Source organism: Lissotriton helveticus, chromosome 11, assembly GCF_964261635.1.
Source record: "Lissotriton helveticus chromosome 11, aLisHel1.1, whole genome shotgun sequence".
Classification (NCBI taxonomy): domain Eukaryota; kingdom Metazoa; phylum Chordata; class Amphibia; order Caudata; family Salamandridae; genus Lissotriton; species Lissotriton helveticus.
Window position 1 is genome coordinate 14,495,920 of NC_136072.1, and position 19,646 is coordinate 14,515,565.

General features: G+C 42.1%; 1 protein-coding gene across 1 annotated transcript in view; it reads left to right on the top strand.

Annotated features, from left to right (window-relative positions):
* The window catches only part of LOC144792390 (putative cation-transporting ATPase 13A4), a 466,918-nt gene that overhangs the window by 170,043 nt on the left and 277,229 nt on the right, over nucleotides 1–19,646 (top strand). Inside the window, exons 4-9 of the mRNA XM_078667375.1 lie at nucleotides 238–308; nucleotides 7,402–7,482; nucleotides 8,678–8,747; nucleotides 9,278–9,412; nucleotides 11,063–11,135; nucleotides 12,362–12,493. Of these exons, the coding sequence (XP_078523501.1) occupies nucleotides 238–308; nucleotides 7,402–7,482; nucleotides 8,678–8,747; nucleotides 9,278–9,412; nucleotides 11,063–11,135; nucleotides 12,362–12,493 (562 nt within the window). The remainder of the gene's footprint in view (nucleotides 1–237; nucleotides 309–7,401; nucleotides 7,483–8,677; nucleotides 8,748–9,277; nucleotides 9,413–11,062; nucleotides 11,136–12,361; nucleotides 12,494–19,646) is intronic.

A 19,646-nucleotide genomic window follows, 5' to 3' on the forward strand; every position in this document is an offset into this window, starting at 1 on the left:
TGGGACTTATTCACAGCTAAAGTCCATAAACCAGGGTGTCCAAAATGTTTATAATCCAGGGGGAGTAAACAGGAGGAACTTGTTTCTCACAATACTCTTTCTTTTGGACACAAAACTCATTAGGATCACTTCTTAGAAGGATGATGTTTGTTACTCTGCTTATGCAACCTTTTCTTATGTGATCAAACTGTGGTGGAATAAAGTGGTCTTCTAATGAGGTCTTGCTTGTTTCTGCAGGTTCGATTTATCAAGGTACAGAAGATTCTGTATGTTTGGGACAGCTCTGAGAACCGGTTCACGAAAATTGGGTATGGTTCATATTCTCTACACAAATAAATGAGAAACTGTTTGCATCCAGTCATAACTTGATATTTTGGGAGTGGGGGAAGTTCAGGCATCCTATCAACTCAGAAAACGTAGACCTGTTGGAGCCTAGTATTGCCATGAGCCAGAGCTACAGCTCGCAGGAAGAACACAAAAGTCCCATCATCTTCAAAAGCTATAAAAGACAATCCTTCAGTGCCATCCAGATAGAACCTGCTAAAGTAAACCATTTTAGCGATAAATATACCTGTTTATAAACCAATGGTTCCTCTTTTCCTCTTTGGCAGACCCACTGGACATTTTTCTGGCTGCCTGTACCCAGTGTGTGCCATGTGTTGCTCCTCTATCACTCAATAGCAACAAGAGAGAGAGGAAAAGACAATGGAGCTTGTCCTTTTCCCCAAAAGTATATGTTAGAACAACGAGGACAAGACCTCAAGCAGGTACAGGTCAGGGATATTACCCTGGTGCCTGGTCAATTGGTATTAACATCAAATTCTTGTTGTTAAGAAACCCCTCACCCACCTACCTGCTAGGTGGCATGCTTCATCATCGGGGCCCTGTCTACAGCGGAGCGGGATTTCGTGTACAAGTGAAAAGTGCTGTGTGTAGTGAGTTATGTGCTAAAAATGCCTATAGGAAATGCCCTTTTAAAAGTTTTAATGGAAGGGTCCTATGGCATGGGTAAAAACATAGATGGGATATAATTGAGGTCGAAATGTCCCTCTATATCGCAGTCAAAAAGGTGTAGGTCTACTAGTTTCAGCCTTCTACGATAGTCGTGAGGCTTTACACCTCTGTACACCTTGGAACCTTCTAGGCTCTGGGGAAAAATAATGTGCCTTTTGGAGCCCTCCAGGCTCTAAACAATAATGGGGGATTGGGAGCCACCTAGGCTCCGCAAGAAAACATGCCCCCTGTCGTGGGGCCCTTTAGAATACCACTGCCCTTATGGGAGCCATCTGGCTCGGAAAACACATGGGGGCGGGGGGCCACCTCGGCTCCTCGAACAAACATGCCCCCTAAGGTAGGAGCAACTCCAGGGCGGTGCGCGGGACTTCCTGTCAGCAAGCAGAAGTCCCGCCCCGCTTCAGGCATCGGCTGCCTGACTTCCTGCTTCGCCGCGGCGGCGGGATCCCTTTTCTGGGCATAAAGAGGGGTAGGCACCCTTGATGTATAAAATAAAATTAGTAACGGGGTGGGAACCCGTTAAGGACACTAATAAGCGGGGTGGGCACCCGTAGTAAAAATAAATAAATCAGCGGCATAAACAGGGTAGGCACCCGTAATTTAGCAATATCATATGCGGGCATAATGCAGGGTGGGCGCCTGTGATGAAGGGGCCGCAGTGGGAATCCCTACGCTCAGGATTCCCTCTCACAGGGCCACAGGGGAAAGGAGCCCAGCGCTCCCAGAGGGGGACACAGGCAGCATCAATTCCTGGGGCAAAGGCAACAGCAAAGAAAAAGGTCCTGGAGGTTAGGGGGGCATGTAGGGCCCAGGGGCCAGCACACAGGGCACTCCAGCAAGGAGACACCCCTCATGGCGGTCCCTCCTGGGCCCCACCGTCAGCAAGCCCCACTCTGTCAGGATTCAGGAAGTAGAAGAGTCCTCCAGGCATCCAGGGCATCCAGGGGCTGGGCAGGGCCCACGGAGGCAAGCCTTCCCCTGGGCCCCAGCAGCAGCACGCCCCTGGTAGATTCAAGTCAGGAAACCAGAACATTTAACATGAGGTCACAGCCTCTTTTTATACACCAAATTCCTTTGTCTCTAGGGTGCAGGGTGGGGGAAAACCAGACGCAGCTGGTTCTGGGGCACTCTGTTGTGCTCAGCCCCTCTCCCTATTCAGAGGACAGGCTAGGGTCATCAGTCGCACCACAGGGGCGGAGCCAGCATTGTGGAGGGAAAGCCCAGTCCTATTCAGGTCCCAGGTGCAGCCCCTCCCTGCCATCAACATGCAGATCTCCCCATTCACCGCCGGGGCAGACCCATCCGGACTACTGGAGCCAGGCACACCAGCCAGCTCCAGCCAATCACAAGCCAGACAGTCAAATCACATTAACTGCACAGACAAGCCAAATTCTAGAAGTGGCACTTCCACACTGGGCACAGTAAAGCCGCACACATCATCGTGCAGCATTTACTCTCATGAGTTCACACATACCAATCTCGAGCCTGCACTCCCCACACATCAGGAACTACCATGGACACACATATCTCCCATGCATTCCTATGGGAGGGCAGGCCAATCTCACACACACACACACTCAGAGAGCACACGCACTTTACACTGCGCCACAGTGCTAAAGTGCCCAAAGACCAGAAATCACTTTACTTATCTCAGAGTTCAATGCAAAAAGTTCAGGGGTGAACCTTCCAGAAGGGCCAAGTCCAACACCACTTAAAACACTGCTTAGTATGTTAAAGATCAAAACTACCATTCCTAAGATATGTTGTGCAGGTGACTAAAAGTTCAGTGTGGCTGAAGGGACCACTCACAAAATTAGACCAATAAGCATCTGTACCTGAATCCTACTCTGCTGGGTGAATAGTAAGATAAAGGGTGTTTATTCATCAGGCAGCTGAGTGAACTTCCCTGTTGATTACCCAAATGTATTACTTACCTGTCTACTGCTTTCACTTCCCCATTTCACAGAAGTCCTATTACTCTGTCCCACGAAATTTACGTCCAGCAGGAGTCCCAAAGTACTGTGCTCCCAAGCCACGACTGTCTACTGTAAAAGCCCAGATGCAAACTATGTGTCTGCATTCCCTGTTTACTGCTACTTCTTGACTGCGTCTGTGTTGCCAGGTCTGAAATCCTAAGCAAGTCCAATACTCCTTAAATAGAAGTCTAAAGCTAGCACAGGGCCATTCATAAGAAGCCCAAAAAGAGCATAGCCCTCAAACCCATCAAAATGAGGAACATGAACAATAAATAAAACATATATGTAACATACTTTGAACCGTACTCACTATTCTTTTCAGGCAGCCAAATACTCTTAGACCGCAGCAAAAAATATCTGTGTACCTTGTTCTGAAGCACCTGAAAAAGAAGTTTGCTTTCTACATTTCTTCTTTGAATATTAAAATAAAGTAACTCTTTTTATTCAAAATTAATTTACCTGTATTTTCATCTGTACAAGTGTAGGTTATTTCATACACTTATCTTTGTACATACTTTTGTACATTTGTATATGCACTTATTTTCAAATGTTTTACACACAATGGATGCCTATTGTAAGATACCCACCACTCTACCATTGCCTGGAGTCCATTTTTACTTCATTTCTAGCTAAATTAAGACCTCCTTCCCATTATGTATCTGGCTGGTGGTCAAATAGTACATCAGTTCTACTATTTACCCTGTGGCCATTGTGTACTATTTGTATGGTATCTGGTTAAATAGATAGCCACCTTCTTTCCACAAAGGCCACTATGTGCACATTGTTATCCTGGTCTTTCACAAACAAGTCCTTGTTTTTAGTTCTGAACCTTCTCCATCTGCAGTTGTTTCTTATTCCCGAGTCAAATCATCTTCCACATCAGCAATTCAACATTGATTCAGGTACTAGGCTCGTCCAGCCTTTCTTTCATCATATTGATAAGCAGCTACCCATCTCTGTTACTCTCTATAGTGGACAAATTCTTCCTCATTTTAATTGGGTAATTTAGTCTGTCCCATGGTCAGCTCCCTCCCACTCTGGTGCACACCTCGCCCTCTTCTGGTTAAAGGTGAGTTTTGTTTGCTTTTGTTAACTTTTCCCATGTGTTGCTGCTTTCTCAATGCCTCTAGATATTGTGGAGGCTCCACCATGGCTCAACCACCCACTCTGACACTCAAGAAGCTCAGTGGATTCTTGGATATTTCTTGAAGTCACTAGATCTCCAGGGCCAGGTCAGACATTGCTTTGAAACATCCCATTCTAGGGGTTTCACACTCTGCAGTTTACCTCACACAGGGCCAGATGTAGGTAGCCAAATACCGGTCGGTAACGTCCGAAATTCGGTAATTTCGGCCGTTACCGACCGGTATTTGGAAAATGAGATGTAGGTGGGCATGTTACCGATTCGGTAATTTACCGAATCAGTATTACTGATTCCTTAAAATACCGAATCAGTAAATTACCGATTTTGCTATGTAGGGAGCACTAAAATGAGTGATTTTCCCATTTTAAGATTTGTTATTTACCACCAACTACAGGTTGGTGGTAAATAATGAAAACCTTGAAAAAAGCGTTTTTTTTGCTTTTCCAACAGTGTCATGGTGCAGACATACTGTCTGCAATATGTGCACCCATACACAATTGAGGGGTGTAACAGGGTGTCAAAGTGGCACCCTGCCACCCTTCAATGTTTCCCCCTTTTACCGAATCGGTATTTACCGATTCGGTAATTGGCATTCATTCCTATGGGCCTCCAGGCCCATAGGAATGAATGCCAATTACCGAATCGGTAAATACCGATTCGGTAATTACCGACACTTACCGATTCGGTAATTTTCAAAGAAAAATTACCTACATCTTGTTTACCTATTCTTAAATACCGATTCGGTAATTACCGACACTTACCGATTCGGTAATTTTCAAAGAAAAATTACCTACATCCCATTTACCTATTCTTAAATACCGAATCGGTATGATTCGGTATTTAAAAGTAGGTAAATTGAGATTACCTACATCTGGCCCTAAGTTGTGCATTGCAGTATTGTCTCCACTTCCACGGCAAGACCCTTGCCCACCTCCCTCTAATCTTAGAGCACTGTGCCACTAGGCACATCGGCTCAATGCTATGGATTCTCTCAAGCTGCAGAAGGTATCGTGACCAAGATTTATCAATATTTGCCAACTCGTGCTGCGTCAAATGGAGAGGGCAGAAATGCCCCATATTTACCAAGATATGTCGCATTCCTGCTCTCTCACTGCGCTGGCGCCCTTTTGACCACCTAGAGTTAAAACAGCCACCCTTGCACCATGGTGGAAGAGTGCCTGTTGCAGGCAGGATTGTTTTTGTGCAGGAAGGTTCACTTTCCTGCACAAAACCCATCCCTAGAGGCATTCCTTTTCCTTAGTGTCCTGCAGAATGCAGCACACCTAGAAAGAAAAAACAATGAGAAGAAATAAAGATATTTCACCTCCATCGTGAAGTTGTACAATTCTGACACATTCCCAGGTTTACTACCCTTGGTAAATCTGGGAGTATGTCAAGAAGCATGGATGCATGCATGGGAACACGCACTCTCCACCCATGTAACACTTTACTAGCACAGTGCAACACAAGGCAGCAACTTTTGCTGCCTTGTATTACTATAAATTTACCAAGCCATGTTATGCCTCACAAGGTGGCTTTGCGTGGCTTTGTAAATCTGACTTAAGGATTCGATTGCCCTTGCGTCTCCTTGATTGACGCATGTGCAGCGCAGTCCTCTGATATATCTGGGCCCCAGTGTCTTTTTGTATTTCTGGTGGCTGATGTGTGTGCAGCACCCGAGCCTCCTGACACACCACTGACTGTATGTCACAGTATTGCACAGTCTGTGTGCCAAGCCGGCTGAGGCATTACCAGTGGAGATACTGTACCACCTTCATCCCACGGGGCCTCACCTTGCGGTGCTCAGGTACTTTGAGTCTTTTTTGTGGGCACTGGTTGGGTCTCCTTTGTGCGCATGTTGAGACATCCAATTCATGTTCCCGGCCAGGTCCCACCGGCTAGGGCACCACGGCTGACTGTCCCCCTCCCCCTCCATGCCCTCCACTCTAGAATCCCCCAACCTGTACCACTTACACCACTGTGGCCCTATAACCTGGAGGCTAGGTTCTGAGGCAACCATGCCTTGTTCGGTCCACCGTGGGACCTCACATCTCTGATCCCCCTATCCCCTCCCCAGGTTGTGGCACTCCATCATAGCACTGATGAAGAAGGGCCCCATCTTCCTCCAGCTCTAGCTGTGGCCCTGAGACATGCAGGCAGCTTGTCGGCCCATAAGTTCCCTAATGGTCAAGAGTTCAAGGGTGGTGATATATTTATGGTTCCAGTCGCAGGAGCTGTGTTAGCAAGCAGCTATCTTGGGTCCTGGCAGTCTGTCTCTCCAAGATTACAAACTTTGCCCCTATTCAAGCATGCATTTGTGAACCTTTCACACCCCTTCCTAGGTACTGACTCAATGGACCTCAAGTTATCCTTCTCAGATAAATAAAGGACTGAGGGCCATATGTATCATTCAAAATTGCGATTGCAAAGGCCGAAATTCTCAATTAGGCTCAATGGTATGCGTAAAAGAAAAACTGCCTCGCAAAATAAGGAATCACAAAATTTGCGATTCCTTATTTTGCGAATGCATTTAAGTAATCGCAATTTGCGATTCCTTAAATGGAATGTATGAGGCGACCATGTTGTGCGAACATGGCATAAGCCAAGGAATCACAAATTACCACCAACTACAGGTTGGTGTTAATTTGCGATTTCTTTCAAAAATAAAATTTTTTGCATTTTTCAAAGTGGCATGTGGCACACACACATGCCCTTAGGGCATGTATGTGTGCCACATGTGCACCCATGCTCATTTCAGGGGTGCAATAGGGTGCCCTTTTGACACCCTGGCACACTTGAAATTGCATTCTCAATTTGCGATTCTCTAATTGAGAATCGCAAATTGAGAATGTCTTCCCATTCATTCCTATGGGCCTCTAGGCCCATAGGAATGAATGGGGAGGTATTCCTTAATTACGAATTGCAATTTGCTATTCGCAATTAAGGAATATGTAGGATTCGCAAAATGTATTTGAAATCCTACATATACAGCGTTTTAGCGATTCTCAAATATTCGCTATTTGAGAATCGCAAAACCTAACATTGATACATATGACTCTGAGCCCCCTTTCAGATTATTTTCTGTAGTTGCTTGAAGATGTGTGCAGCAGGCTCCTTAACACACTGAGCTCTCTTAATGGGCTTAGGTCTATGGGTAGTAATTAACCTGATGTAAGCCCATAGGAAGGCCTCTTGGATCAATGTATTTGTTTCAGAAATGTGTAAATTACATTATATGCAAACTAATGTTCTGTGTTCTCATTTCAGGGCTCTGGAGGACAAGTACTCCTGCACGGACATGCACACAAAGTTTGGATCTGGATTCACAAGTGAAGAGCAAGAAATCGGGTAGGAAGACTGTGGCCCAGCACTCAACAAGGGCAGCAAAGTCCAATGTATTGATGTTAAGTGCACTACACTCTAGCAAACCACTTGTGTAGCACTTACATGCACTGTGAAAAATTAAGATCTTGAGGGGAACTCTTTGAAAATGTATGGGGCTAATTATCTGAGGTCGTCTATTGCACACAAACTTTTGGGGGGATTCAAGTAGAATTATTTCAACATGCATGTTTGCCAAACTGCACATTTTGTTGTAACTATGCAAAAATCCAATCCTGCACTTAGGGCTATATTTGAGTGTAAACTGCAACCTTCTGCCCATTTTGGACATGAGGAGGCATATCATGCTACAGAGATAGCACTAAAAACACAAGTACCGCAAACGACAGCCACCCATATTCTGGTGGTTCATCTTGCTCCTGAGCCCAACCAGAATAGACTTACTGTTCAAAGGTGGCCACCACATTCATGGTAAGCTGCCATGTTAGACTTTGGCAGTTATTGTGACAAACACTAAAGTATCAGTGAGATGTTACAGGGACTTCTGCTGTGCCTTCCATGTGGCAGCATCAGTGTAAAGGGACAAATGGCTCAATTCTCTGAAGTGACTACAGGGCTGCAGGCAGTGATTGTGCACACTCCTCACACACCAGAGACCTTCCCAGCCGCCTCCTGGGATCCACTGCTGTCTCCAGCATTCCACACATAGGTCAGAGGTGAAAGATGCAGGGCTGTCCAGATTCCCTTGTCCATGACTGAGGTTCTCTTCAAGTCAGGCTCTTGTGTCCACTGAAGCACTGTTTATAGCATCATAAATGGAGGACTGCAAGAGAGCAATGAACAGACCTGGACTGGAGAAGCTGCTCATGCTTGGACCTTGGAAACAGCACAGCTCTGATGATGCAGGATTCACTGGGACATGTGGGGAAGATGCAATCAGCTGCTACTTCTGTTGAACCCCAGTTTGCATCCTTGAGGATAAATGTTCCCTTCATCCATGACCAAGTAGCTTGAAGTAGTACAAGAATCAGTTTACCGCCATGAGGAGTCAACGTCTCACAATCCTGTAAAGTCATTGGATCTGAGGCGTGGAGGGTATATCCACACTTGTGCTCAAGGTGCTGGAACCTCAGGCAGGAATAATTTATACATGTGGAATGTTTTCAGTGTTTATTACTAATCAAAGAATTGATCTTTGTAGGAAACTGATATGCGGACCCAATGCTATTGAAGTAGAGGTAGTCCCAGTGTGGAAACTGCTCTTCAAAGAGGTAGGAAGGTTTCCTGGACTCTTATTGTGTAAGAAAACAACCAAATAAATAACAACGCTAACAGGCTGATAAGAGCTTTTTATAGTTTAATTGATTATTAATCCGGTCAATACAATGACAGATCTTTTAGGTGTGAATGGCTAATTTATTAGATAGAGTTTCAAATATTCTGTGTCACAGCTGTATCCTGAATCCATTGCATAATACCATACCTTTGGCTGTAGTTATGCATTTTTTCTGTCCTCTTGATGGTAAAGGATCAAGAATGATTTAACAACTAATTAACTATCCCTAAAAACTGTACTCACCAATTTAAATTCATTATAATAATATCCCAGGAATATTATGCCCAGTCTCTAATTCAGCCCCCTCTGGGAGACCCACACTCTACAGACCCAGTGCTCTCTTGCAACTTGCACTAGTTCTTTCAAACCATACTGACCTTGAAAATAACTGGTTTATTGAGTAATACCAATAAGCTAACTAATCTGTGAAAACTAAGTTATCTGTATTCTCTTTGATCTACACAGGTTCTGAATCCCTTTTACTTGTTCCAAGCTCTTGCAATGGCTCTTTGGTTGTACCTTGGAAACTATGAAATTCCTGGTGTCATCCTCTCTATGACTCTAATTTCCGTCATAGTCACTACCTATGACCTCCGGAAGGTGAGTGCCTTGACTGGCTGAGAAAAGTCATCGCTTTTGTAGAGGCTTTGATAGGCTCGCACTTGAACAGCAAGATAAAAAGGTCGCCCTTCAGCAAAATGAATGTACAATCTAGCTAAATGGATAAAGTGTGGCATGAAATTAAGTTTCTGTGACTATAGCTGGGGTGCACCAGTTATACATCAAGCTGACCTCAAGGCACTGCCAAGTCCCTTGAAGAGCGGTATACCCAGGGCCTATTAACCCCTTGCGAGCTTCTGTCGGCCGTTGGCCGACGGGAGCACTACCTTGCTAGTGCTGCCGATGGCTAACGGCCGACACGCTCCGCCCATTTTGTGGAAGTGCCGCTCTGTCACAAAATCGCGGACGCAGGAAAGGGGTTAATTGAATAGTTCTAGTGGGTCTGGAGCACTTATTGTGCCACCCACTTAAGTAGCCCGTTAAAATCTGTCCCAGGCCCGCCACTGTAGCCTGAATGCAATTCTAAACTGTGAATTTGACTTGGCAATATAACCCCCTTGCCAAGCCTTACACTTTTCTTTTTTTGCCTATAAGCCACCCATAAGGGATGCCCTAGGTAGCCCGTAGGTCAGCGTACATTGTAATTAAAAGGTTGGAATGTACTTTTAAGTTTAAGACCTGGTTCACCAACCTCTGGAAGGTGGCAGGGGATTAATAATTCTAAACATGATGGGAAAGCCTGGGCCTCAGCATTTGAAACTGTGTTTGGACATTTGAACCAATGCATGAAATGCATAGGCATTACAGGCTGAAACTGGTTATATGTAGTTGTACGTGTGCATGCAATTGCTGTACTGGTGCATATTATGGCTGATGCAGAGCATAGTTTGGCATCCTATTAATTGGCATGTGGTTGCAAACTAAAATACACTTTTATGAGCTTTCAGTTTGTTCTCGTGATTTTATTGATCTTTCAGTTGTAATTGACTTTACTTGAGTGTCCACAAGTGCAAGGTCGTGTGACATCATTTCCTATGGTAACAAGGGGAAATGAGACTTATGATTTCACTTCCTGTGATGTCATCAATGGTTAAAGTGCAGGTCGTGTCATTTCTACTACTCCTGGCATGTTGGTGTATTGACGCCCATAGGTAGATGCACACAGTGCGATAGCTAATTCATTACTAGGCCATTTTAGTTAAATCAATGGAAAATCTTAACAACAAAACTGGGGGTCCCTCTCCCATCATATCCAATCTGAGAGGTTATTTAAAAATGGGGTGGGTGCGGTGAGGTCTTCTTGTGGTATGATGCCATTACTGGTTTCTCTTCTGTTACCGATCCAACCTCTCAGTCTGCAACAGATAAGGAGATATTTAAGCATCATTGAGTGTCCTTAAGCCAGAAGCGTTAGAGAGGTGAGTTAAGGTTTAACCATTTTTCTAGTATTATTTAACAAGATCTTTGACTCACAGTAAACTGATGCACATGGTCCACCGATGAGGTGTTGAATCACTCTCAAGTACTGCAAAGATTCCTATGGGTGTTAGAGGAACATCAATGTCTCACCTCAGAATGCAATTCTAAGCCCAGTGTTAGAAAGAGATTATAAATCTGTTTAGGATGTTAAAAAGTGTGAATTATGTGTGCTAATAGTGACATGTGCCTCTCTTTACTCATCCATAACAGCAATCTGTTAACCTGCATAAATTGGTTGCGGCAAACAATACTGTCATGGTCACCGTGGGTCTGAAAACTGGAGGTGAGTTCTTTGTAATCGTGAAATGAGGTTGTGCCTTAATATTGGAAGGTTCAGAAACAGAAGCCCCTTGAGGGCTAAAGGACTTATTTGGCGTGAGCCATCAGTTGTCAAAAATAAATGGCTTTGACTGGATAAACACATATATTTTAGAAGTTTTAAAAAACGTAGTTGCATCTGTTCAAAGGCCTTGCATGTCATTGGTCCAACTTCTCCTACATTCCTGCTAGATCCCGGCTCATCCTCAGTCCACCTTCTCAATGTTCCTAAGATTAAGAAAGTGCATCAAGGCAGGAGATCCTTTGCTCATTGGGTGGGATTAAATGGAATCTTTGTCACTCTATATTAGATGTCAATCTAATTTGCTCACCTTCCAGAACCAGTTAAAACCCTGACAATTCTCTTACAAAACTTCTTTGTATCACCTAAGTTTAGTTTGGCACTTTTGTCTAGCACCAATAGGATGCCCCAGGTCATTGTGTGCTAAACAAATACAAATAACATGTAAAACACAGACAATCACATCAGATGTCAACAACAACCCAAAATTCAACTGATCCGAACTTTATCCCTAGACAGAGGGACACATTTTTCCGCCTTCATTTTTTAGTTCATTGAAGATGCGATTTGCTGTAATTCCATTTATAATACATTTGCCTATTATGGCTCAGTCTTTATCAAATGTATCCCATACTAGGAAGTGCAATTCCACATCGAAGGCACGAAACACAAGGATAAGTGAGATCCTATCTTATCCTACGTCTTCACTGTGGAGAGTGGTAATTTGACTGATTTTCTATTCATGCTTTAGTACTTGGTGGAATTACGTTTGCTATAATTACAGACCGAAGGATTCTATTTTAAATGTTACTAATGTAATCTCCAATGAAGACGTTCAAACAATTTTGCTCATTACGTATGTGCAGCATTTTTCTTTTTATTACAGGTAACGCAAACATTGTTTTTATGTTATAGATTTCAAAGTTGAACTGTTCATAGTTCTAGATATATATCAAATATTAGATTAAATTATAAGGAGGAGATAGAACAAGGGTTCTAATAGAATGGTTATTGAAATGTTTTATTTTTCACCCTTTAAGTTAACAATTTGTTTGTCTGAGTTATTTAAAAAAACAAATTTAAAACTGAAAATTTTAAACTGCACAACACTGTTATCAACTACCCATAATAACAGGAATGTGTAAACAATATGTTTTCTTATTTTGTAGAGTACAAAGAAGTGGAATCTCATAATTTAGTCCCCGGAGATGTGATTATATTGACTGGAAACAAGCTTTATTTGCCGTGCGACGCTGTACTCATTAATGGGAGTTGCATTGTAGATGAAGGCATGCTTACAGGTATGAACATTCTTTATATCTTCTTCTGTGGTACAGCTAGTTTTCTTTAGGTTTCTGATCACTAGTTATTGCTGTCACATTTTCACATCCTTCCTTTGCCAATAAAAGGGGTTACAATGTGAGAATCACCCTCTTCCCCGGCTAGTGAACCTGGTTGTGCGTTGGGTGTCCTGCCTTGTCTGGTGGGGCTAGTCAGGAGCCTTTACAAAGTCTTTGTCAAGTAGAATACCTGCTCTAAAATCCAATTAACTAATTTTGAATAGAAATGAATTAGTTATTGCAGCAATGAATGTAACCTGCTTGACTCAAACAGAACAAGCTGATATAGAATGAAACCCTAGCTTAAAAAAGGCATACCAATATTTTAACAAGGTGATACGTTAAAATGCTAAAACCCACAGAACACGATTTGCTTGGTCCTCACTTCAGCCGAAGTGAGTGTTATTTATTTTGCAGGGCGGTATTTCTTGTATATAACGGCATAAAATATTTGCTGTCTGTGTATTTGCTTATATACATTTTCTCATTTAAAGTGATTTGTTAACCCCAGTGAGGTGACCATAACCAAACCAGTGAAATATAAATGTTGCTATTGGAAAACTTGTGGCGGTGGTTTTTGGTAGATAAAAGAGGAGACAATTGGAGATGTAATACAATCAATTCTTCACGGACAACTGTATGATTTGTTGGGGGTTCTCCCTTTTTAATAGGCAACGACGTTTCGACCCTCTCCTGGTACAGGGTCTCTTCAAGACAGAGATTCTGGGAAGTAAAGATAGGACAAGGTTTTAGTGTTAATGAAAAGGACGTAGGAACTGTGGGCCAAGATAGAAAGTAAAACAGGCTTACCAGGCAACGCAATCTGGGTGCCTGGAAAACAGAATTCTTCTCAATATATTTCTGGGTACTTCTCAAAGCTGGTAAGGAAGGATACTTAGTTCCTATCTATGACAAGGTGGAGAGGATTTACCACCTGCACAGATGCTTATAAGAGTGCTTATAAGAGTAGGTGTGAAAGTGCACTAAAGGATGGCTTAACCTTTATATGAAGCTTGGCTTCAATTGTAGTTCACAGTAACAGGGATTACTGTAGGTGCTATAGATAGGAAACTGAATAAACCCAGTATCTAAATGCTGGTTACCATTGTGTAAGAATAAATTAACAGTGTACTCACCAACATGTAGTTGTGAGTAATGTCCCAGATGAGGGCAGCACTTCATAATCCACTTTGACCTGCTGTCATTAATTAAACGGAGACCGTCAGGAAGGTTGTGGTTACCAGTCGAGGTCATTTATAATGAGAATTGATCCTGTAATTATAGAAGTTTCAGGCATTAAAACACTGCTAGCAGGACAAATTGAAGGTGTCATTAGATTGGAGGAAAACTCACCTTACTATTTAGCTCTGTGTGCTCGCTGGTCGGTGTAGTATGGGCCTCTGTAATGGTGGCAGCCATTGTAGAGTGAATTGATACAGGTTAAGACATGGTAAGCCTGAACTCGTAAGACCCAGATGACCACATCTGGGTCTAACAGAAGGATCTAAGGCAAAGCATCAGAATCCGAAACAGAGCATGCTTGATTACGCAGTATTCTGTTTATTGTTGATTCACTCAGAGTATTAGAGCAATAGGGATTGGTTACATCGAATGTGACGTGACGTACCAGCATGTGACTTCTTAAGGTGATCAGATGTGGTGACATCAGAGGCAGTGTTTCATAATGTATGACACACTGATTAGTCATTAAATATTGACATACCAATCACCCACATTCATTAGATTAGCGCATGGCAACAAGTTATCTAGAGGGCTTGGCGCCTTCAATATTTTTTACATTGCGAAAATTTTAAATTATAATTAATGCTCCAGATTTACTATACTTTCAAATTTTCCATTATCTTGCTTGATTTTATTCAAATCTACAGACATAAAACAGATGAATGTATTAAAACAAAAAACATGCTCTGGTATAGTCTTCCTGCTTAGTGTATGTGCAGATTCACATTTTGGGAAGTGAAGATAAATCACAGTTGAATATTGCCTGGCTCCGGAGATGTTCCAAGCCCCTCCTACTTTATCTTTCGCATTCAACTAAAGACATATGGAGAAGTGTGGCTCAATGGTTAGAGCGGCAGACCCTGATGCAGAGGTCTAGCCCGGGACCAGGGTTCAATTCCCCGCCTTGGCGGGTCTTGGGCTCAAAATTCCACGGACCTGATAATTCTCGCCTCGGTGCCTATTCCAATCATGGAGTCCCACTCTGCAACTCTGGGCAATAGCTTGCTTAATCTCCACAACGGCCCCCACAACGCTAAGGATGTCTGGCCTCCACCTTGGGGGGGCCCAGGAATGGACACCTCACAGGGAAAGCCAGGATGGGTTCCACAGCGGTATTCGTACAAGCGCCTTGAGACCCTTACGGGTGAGTAGTGCGCTATACAAGTATCAATTTACATTTACATTTAAATTACATTTACATTACATTACATACAGGCAGCTAATGCAATCTAGCCTCCAGCAACTGGAGACAGAGTAAGAGTAACTTTCTAAAGGTTTATTTTCCCATATATTTAATAAAAATGTGACTACTGTTTGATTAGAGTGTCGTAAAATATAAAAATGTGTCTTTGTATTGAGTATGTAGCTGGTCCAGGTTAAACGTTCTAGATTAAAGTGCATAATCTATACTTTGACCTTTCTATGTGCCAGTTATAGCATGAATGGTTGCAATGTAATTTTGGGCCTAGTCACCGGGAGACTATGCCATTTGCAATATCACATCAGCCCAACTTCTAAATATGTGAAACCCTACATTGAGGGCAGAAAGGTGTACTTATGGGTGACATTTAATATATAAACTCAGATTTTTCTACCTGTCAAGGATGCAGGATTGAAGCTTTCTGCTGTCAGGGTACACAGGATAGGCTGCAAGCCATATTTTCACTGCCGCTGTAGTGGATGGCATGATAGGTGCTGCAGTAAAACACCCATTATTTAACTTTCCAGGCCATGGGTGTATTTCATCACCATGTACTGGGTCATTGGAGAAAATGTCAAAGTGCCAATCAAATTGTGCAAGGCACTTTGTTTCTGATTACCAGGGGTAAATTGCAGAGAGTTCTAAAACAAGGAAAAATAGGACCCAAATATTGTGGCAATCTGGGCGATCTTGCAGAAAAGTCTAATTTCCTACAGATGGCCTAAAAGGGATACAAAATGTGTGAATAAATGAAAAAAAAACTAATTTGCTGCAAAAATGGAAAAAAGGGGGGGGACAGCACAGAAGAATTAGCACTGCCTATTGGTCTTGGTTGTAACTGAAAGTGCCTCTTCAGTTACTGGTGAGTTTAGGCACACAAAGAGTCATCATTCATGCTCTCTGTCACTCATCCTTGCACTCATACATTCATTCATTACCCACTTACTCATTCTTGCATTCACCAATATAACCACACACAATAAAACAGACTCACAAACTCAACAAGCAGATGGAAGCTAAAATACAAGAGTATAGATAAAAAAAAGAAAACACATCACAACTGAAACTTGCCAGCTTATGTTGTAATTTAAAATTAAAATTAAACATAACAGTGGGTAGTCATTTTGCAATGTGATTATTCAAAGTATATTTCTGTTTTGTTTTAAAATTCCAGCATGTCTGCCATGTTTAAAAACAATATTTTACTTGGAGTAGTAAAAACAATGATACACTATACACAATACCATTCTAAATGGCTGTTCAGTAAACACTGAACGACTATCTTCGAATAATAAAGCGTATAGTGTATCACTGTTGTGCTGATTCAAAGGTGTTGGCATATTAAATAAAAAAGTATATAGTGTATCACTGTTGTGCTGATTCAAAGGTGTCAGCATAATGCTTCTAAGTACGGTGTCCATCTTGGAATGATAAAATAATGATGCGCTATGGACAATATAATTCCAAGATGGCCCCACAGTAAACATAGTACTGAGAAGCCATCTTCGAATAATAAAGCGTATAGTGTACCACTGTTGTGCTGATCCAAAGTGTCATCCTAATGCTTCTAAGCATGATTTCTATCTTGGAATGATAAAACAATGATACACTATGGACAATAAAATTCCAAGATGGCCGCACAGTAAACATAGTACTGAGAGGCCATCTTCGAATAATAAAGCGTATAGTGTATAACTGTTGTGCTGATTCAAAGGTGTCAGTATAATGCTTCTAAGTACGGTGTCCATCTTGGAATGATAAAATAATGATGCGCTATGGACAATATAATTCCAAGATGGCCACACAGTAAACATAGTACTGAGAGGCCATCTTTGAATAATAAAGCGTATAGTGTACCACTGTTGTGCTGATCCAAAGTTCATCCTAATGCTTCTAAGCATGATTTCTATCTTGGAATGATAAAACAATGATACACTATGGACAATATAATTCCAAGATGGCCGCACAGTAAAAATAGTACTGAGAGGCCATCTTCGAATAATAAAGCGTATAGTGTATCACTGTTGTGTTGATTCAAAGGTGTCAGTATAATGCTTCTAAGTACGGTGTCCATCTTGGAATGAAAAAATAATGATTCCCTATGGACAATATAATTCCAAGATGGCCACACAGTAAACATAGTACTGAGAGGCCATCTTCGAATAATAAGGCGTATAGTGTATCACTGTTGTGTTGATTCAAAGGTGTCAGTATAATGCTTCTAAGTACGGTGTCCATCTTGGAATGATAAAATAATGATGCACTATGGACAATATAATTCCAAGATGGCCACACAGTAAACATAGTACTGAGAGGCCATCTTCCAATAATAAAGCGTATAGTGTATCACTGTTGTGCTGACTCAAAGGTGTCAGTATAATGCTTCTAAGTACGGTGTCCATCTTGGAATGATAAAATAATGATGCGTTATGGACAATATAATTCCAAGATGGCCACACAATAAACATAGTACTGAGAGGCCATCTTCGAATAATAAAGCGTATAGTGTACCACTGTTGTGCTGATCCAAAGTGTCATCCTAATGCTTCTAAGCATGATTTCTAACTTGGAATGATAAAACAATGATACACTATGGACAATATAATTCCAAGATGGCCGCACAGTAAACATAGTACTGAGAGGCCATCTTCGAATAATAAAGCGTATAGTGTATCACTGTTGTGTTGATTCAAAGGTGTCAGTATAATGCTTCTAAGTACGGTGTACATCTTGTAATGAAAAAATAATGATGCGCTATAGACAATATAATTCCAAGATGGCCACACAGTAAACATAGTACTGAGAGGCCATCTTCGAATAATAAGGCGTATAGTGTATCACTGTTGTGTTGATTCAAAGGTGTCAGTATAATGCTTCTAAGTACGGTGTCCATCTTGGAATGATAAAATAATGATGCGCTATGGACAATATAATTCCAAGATGGCCACACAGTAAACATAGTACTGAGAGGCCATCTTCCAATAATAAAGCGTATAGTGTATCACTGTTGTGTTGATTCAAAGGTGTCAGTATAATGCTTCTAAGTACGGTGTCCATCTTGGAATAATAAAATAATGATGCGCTATGGACAATATAATTCCAAGATGGCCACACAGTAAACATAGTACTGAGAGGCCATCTTCCAATAATAAAGCGTATAGTGTATCACTGTTGTGCTGATCCAAAGGTGTCATCCTAATGCTTCTAAGCATGATGTCTATCTTGGAATGATAAAACAATGATACACTATGGACAATATAATTCCAAGATGGCCACACAGTTTAGAATTTCGGGCCTCACACAAGGAAGCACACTGCAGTTTAAATGAGTTGCAAGTGATTGTCCCAGTAGGACTATTGGGGGAGCTCTAGGGTATTTTAAAAGAGAAGGAGAAATATAGGGGGATCTGTAAAAGGAAACAATTGAAAACTAAAGGACTGTGACCAGCCCAGACACTGAGGGGCACTTGTTGTCAGATTGTCAGGTCCATATGCACATGTGTTCAGAATTTTTTTTTATTTACAGGGTAATAGTGCCAATGGCAGAAATGGTCTACCATGGTGCCTCTTACCATATACTGTCTTGGGGAGAAGCAACATGCTAATGACACTCAAACAAATTGAACAGGGATGACCCAAAGACCCTCTATGACTTGATTCTGATTTGTGCAGTACTGGGGGGGAATTGTAATATTGCATGTCATTCTACCATTGCCACATTGAAACATTGCCCCAGTACCATGCAATTATGAGTAGAACCCCATGGCAGGGGAAATTACTATTTCAAACCAATCTGTTTCCAGCTGTAAAACAACAGAGAATTTGCCATTGCTTGGGGTTTTACCACATGCATTTGCCACATGCTCTGAGTAGGTGGCAAATGTTTAGGTGGCCCTGTGGCTGCCTGCTTTAGATAACCCTGCCCCATACTTTGTCCCTCTACTGCCTCCTAACCCCAGTGGCCCTAACACCAGTAAGGCTCTGCAGGTTTTAGTCCTGTTATTTTTATAATGAAACCATACTTAAAGACCCAGGAAAAACTTTACATTTTTGTGAAAAATAGCTTTTTCACATTACTGCATTCTGTGTCATGAAAGCACACCAATATGTAATACTTCTCTCTTGCACGTGATCTCTCTCTCTCACATCTTCCTTGCTTTCCTGCAAGTCTTTGTCTCATATTGTTACCATAGCCATTTCTTCCATTCTATGTTCCTCTTTTTTATCTCCATTTTTCCTAGAGCATTCTGTTTTTCCCTCTTTTTAATTTCTCTATACTTGTCTGTCTCTAGCTCTTGTTCTCTATTTCTTTATATGTGCCCCCCTCTCTTTAGCTCTTATCTCACCAATGTAATTCTCTCTTGTGAGTCGATGGGTTCCATCCATCTAATCCACCTAGATTGTTTTGCTTTTTAAGCACCAGGTTTTCAAACTCCGACTGTGGAGGAGCCTCATAACCTTTGACTCACCCAGAGTAAACTTGTGGTAAAAGGACTGCACTTGTTTATCACTAGTGTCCGCCTTTTAAGATAAGGCTGCTATGATGCAGCAAGGGTAAAGTGCACTTGGCTGGTTACATGGGCACACATGTGAGGGCTGCATGTGGAAGACTCCTGTTGTACGCATTTAGGTAACTGTGCACAAGTAGTCTGGTACAGAAGGAACTCTGCAG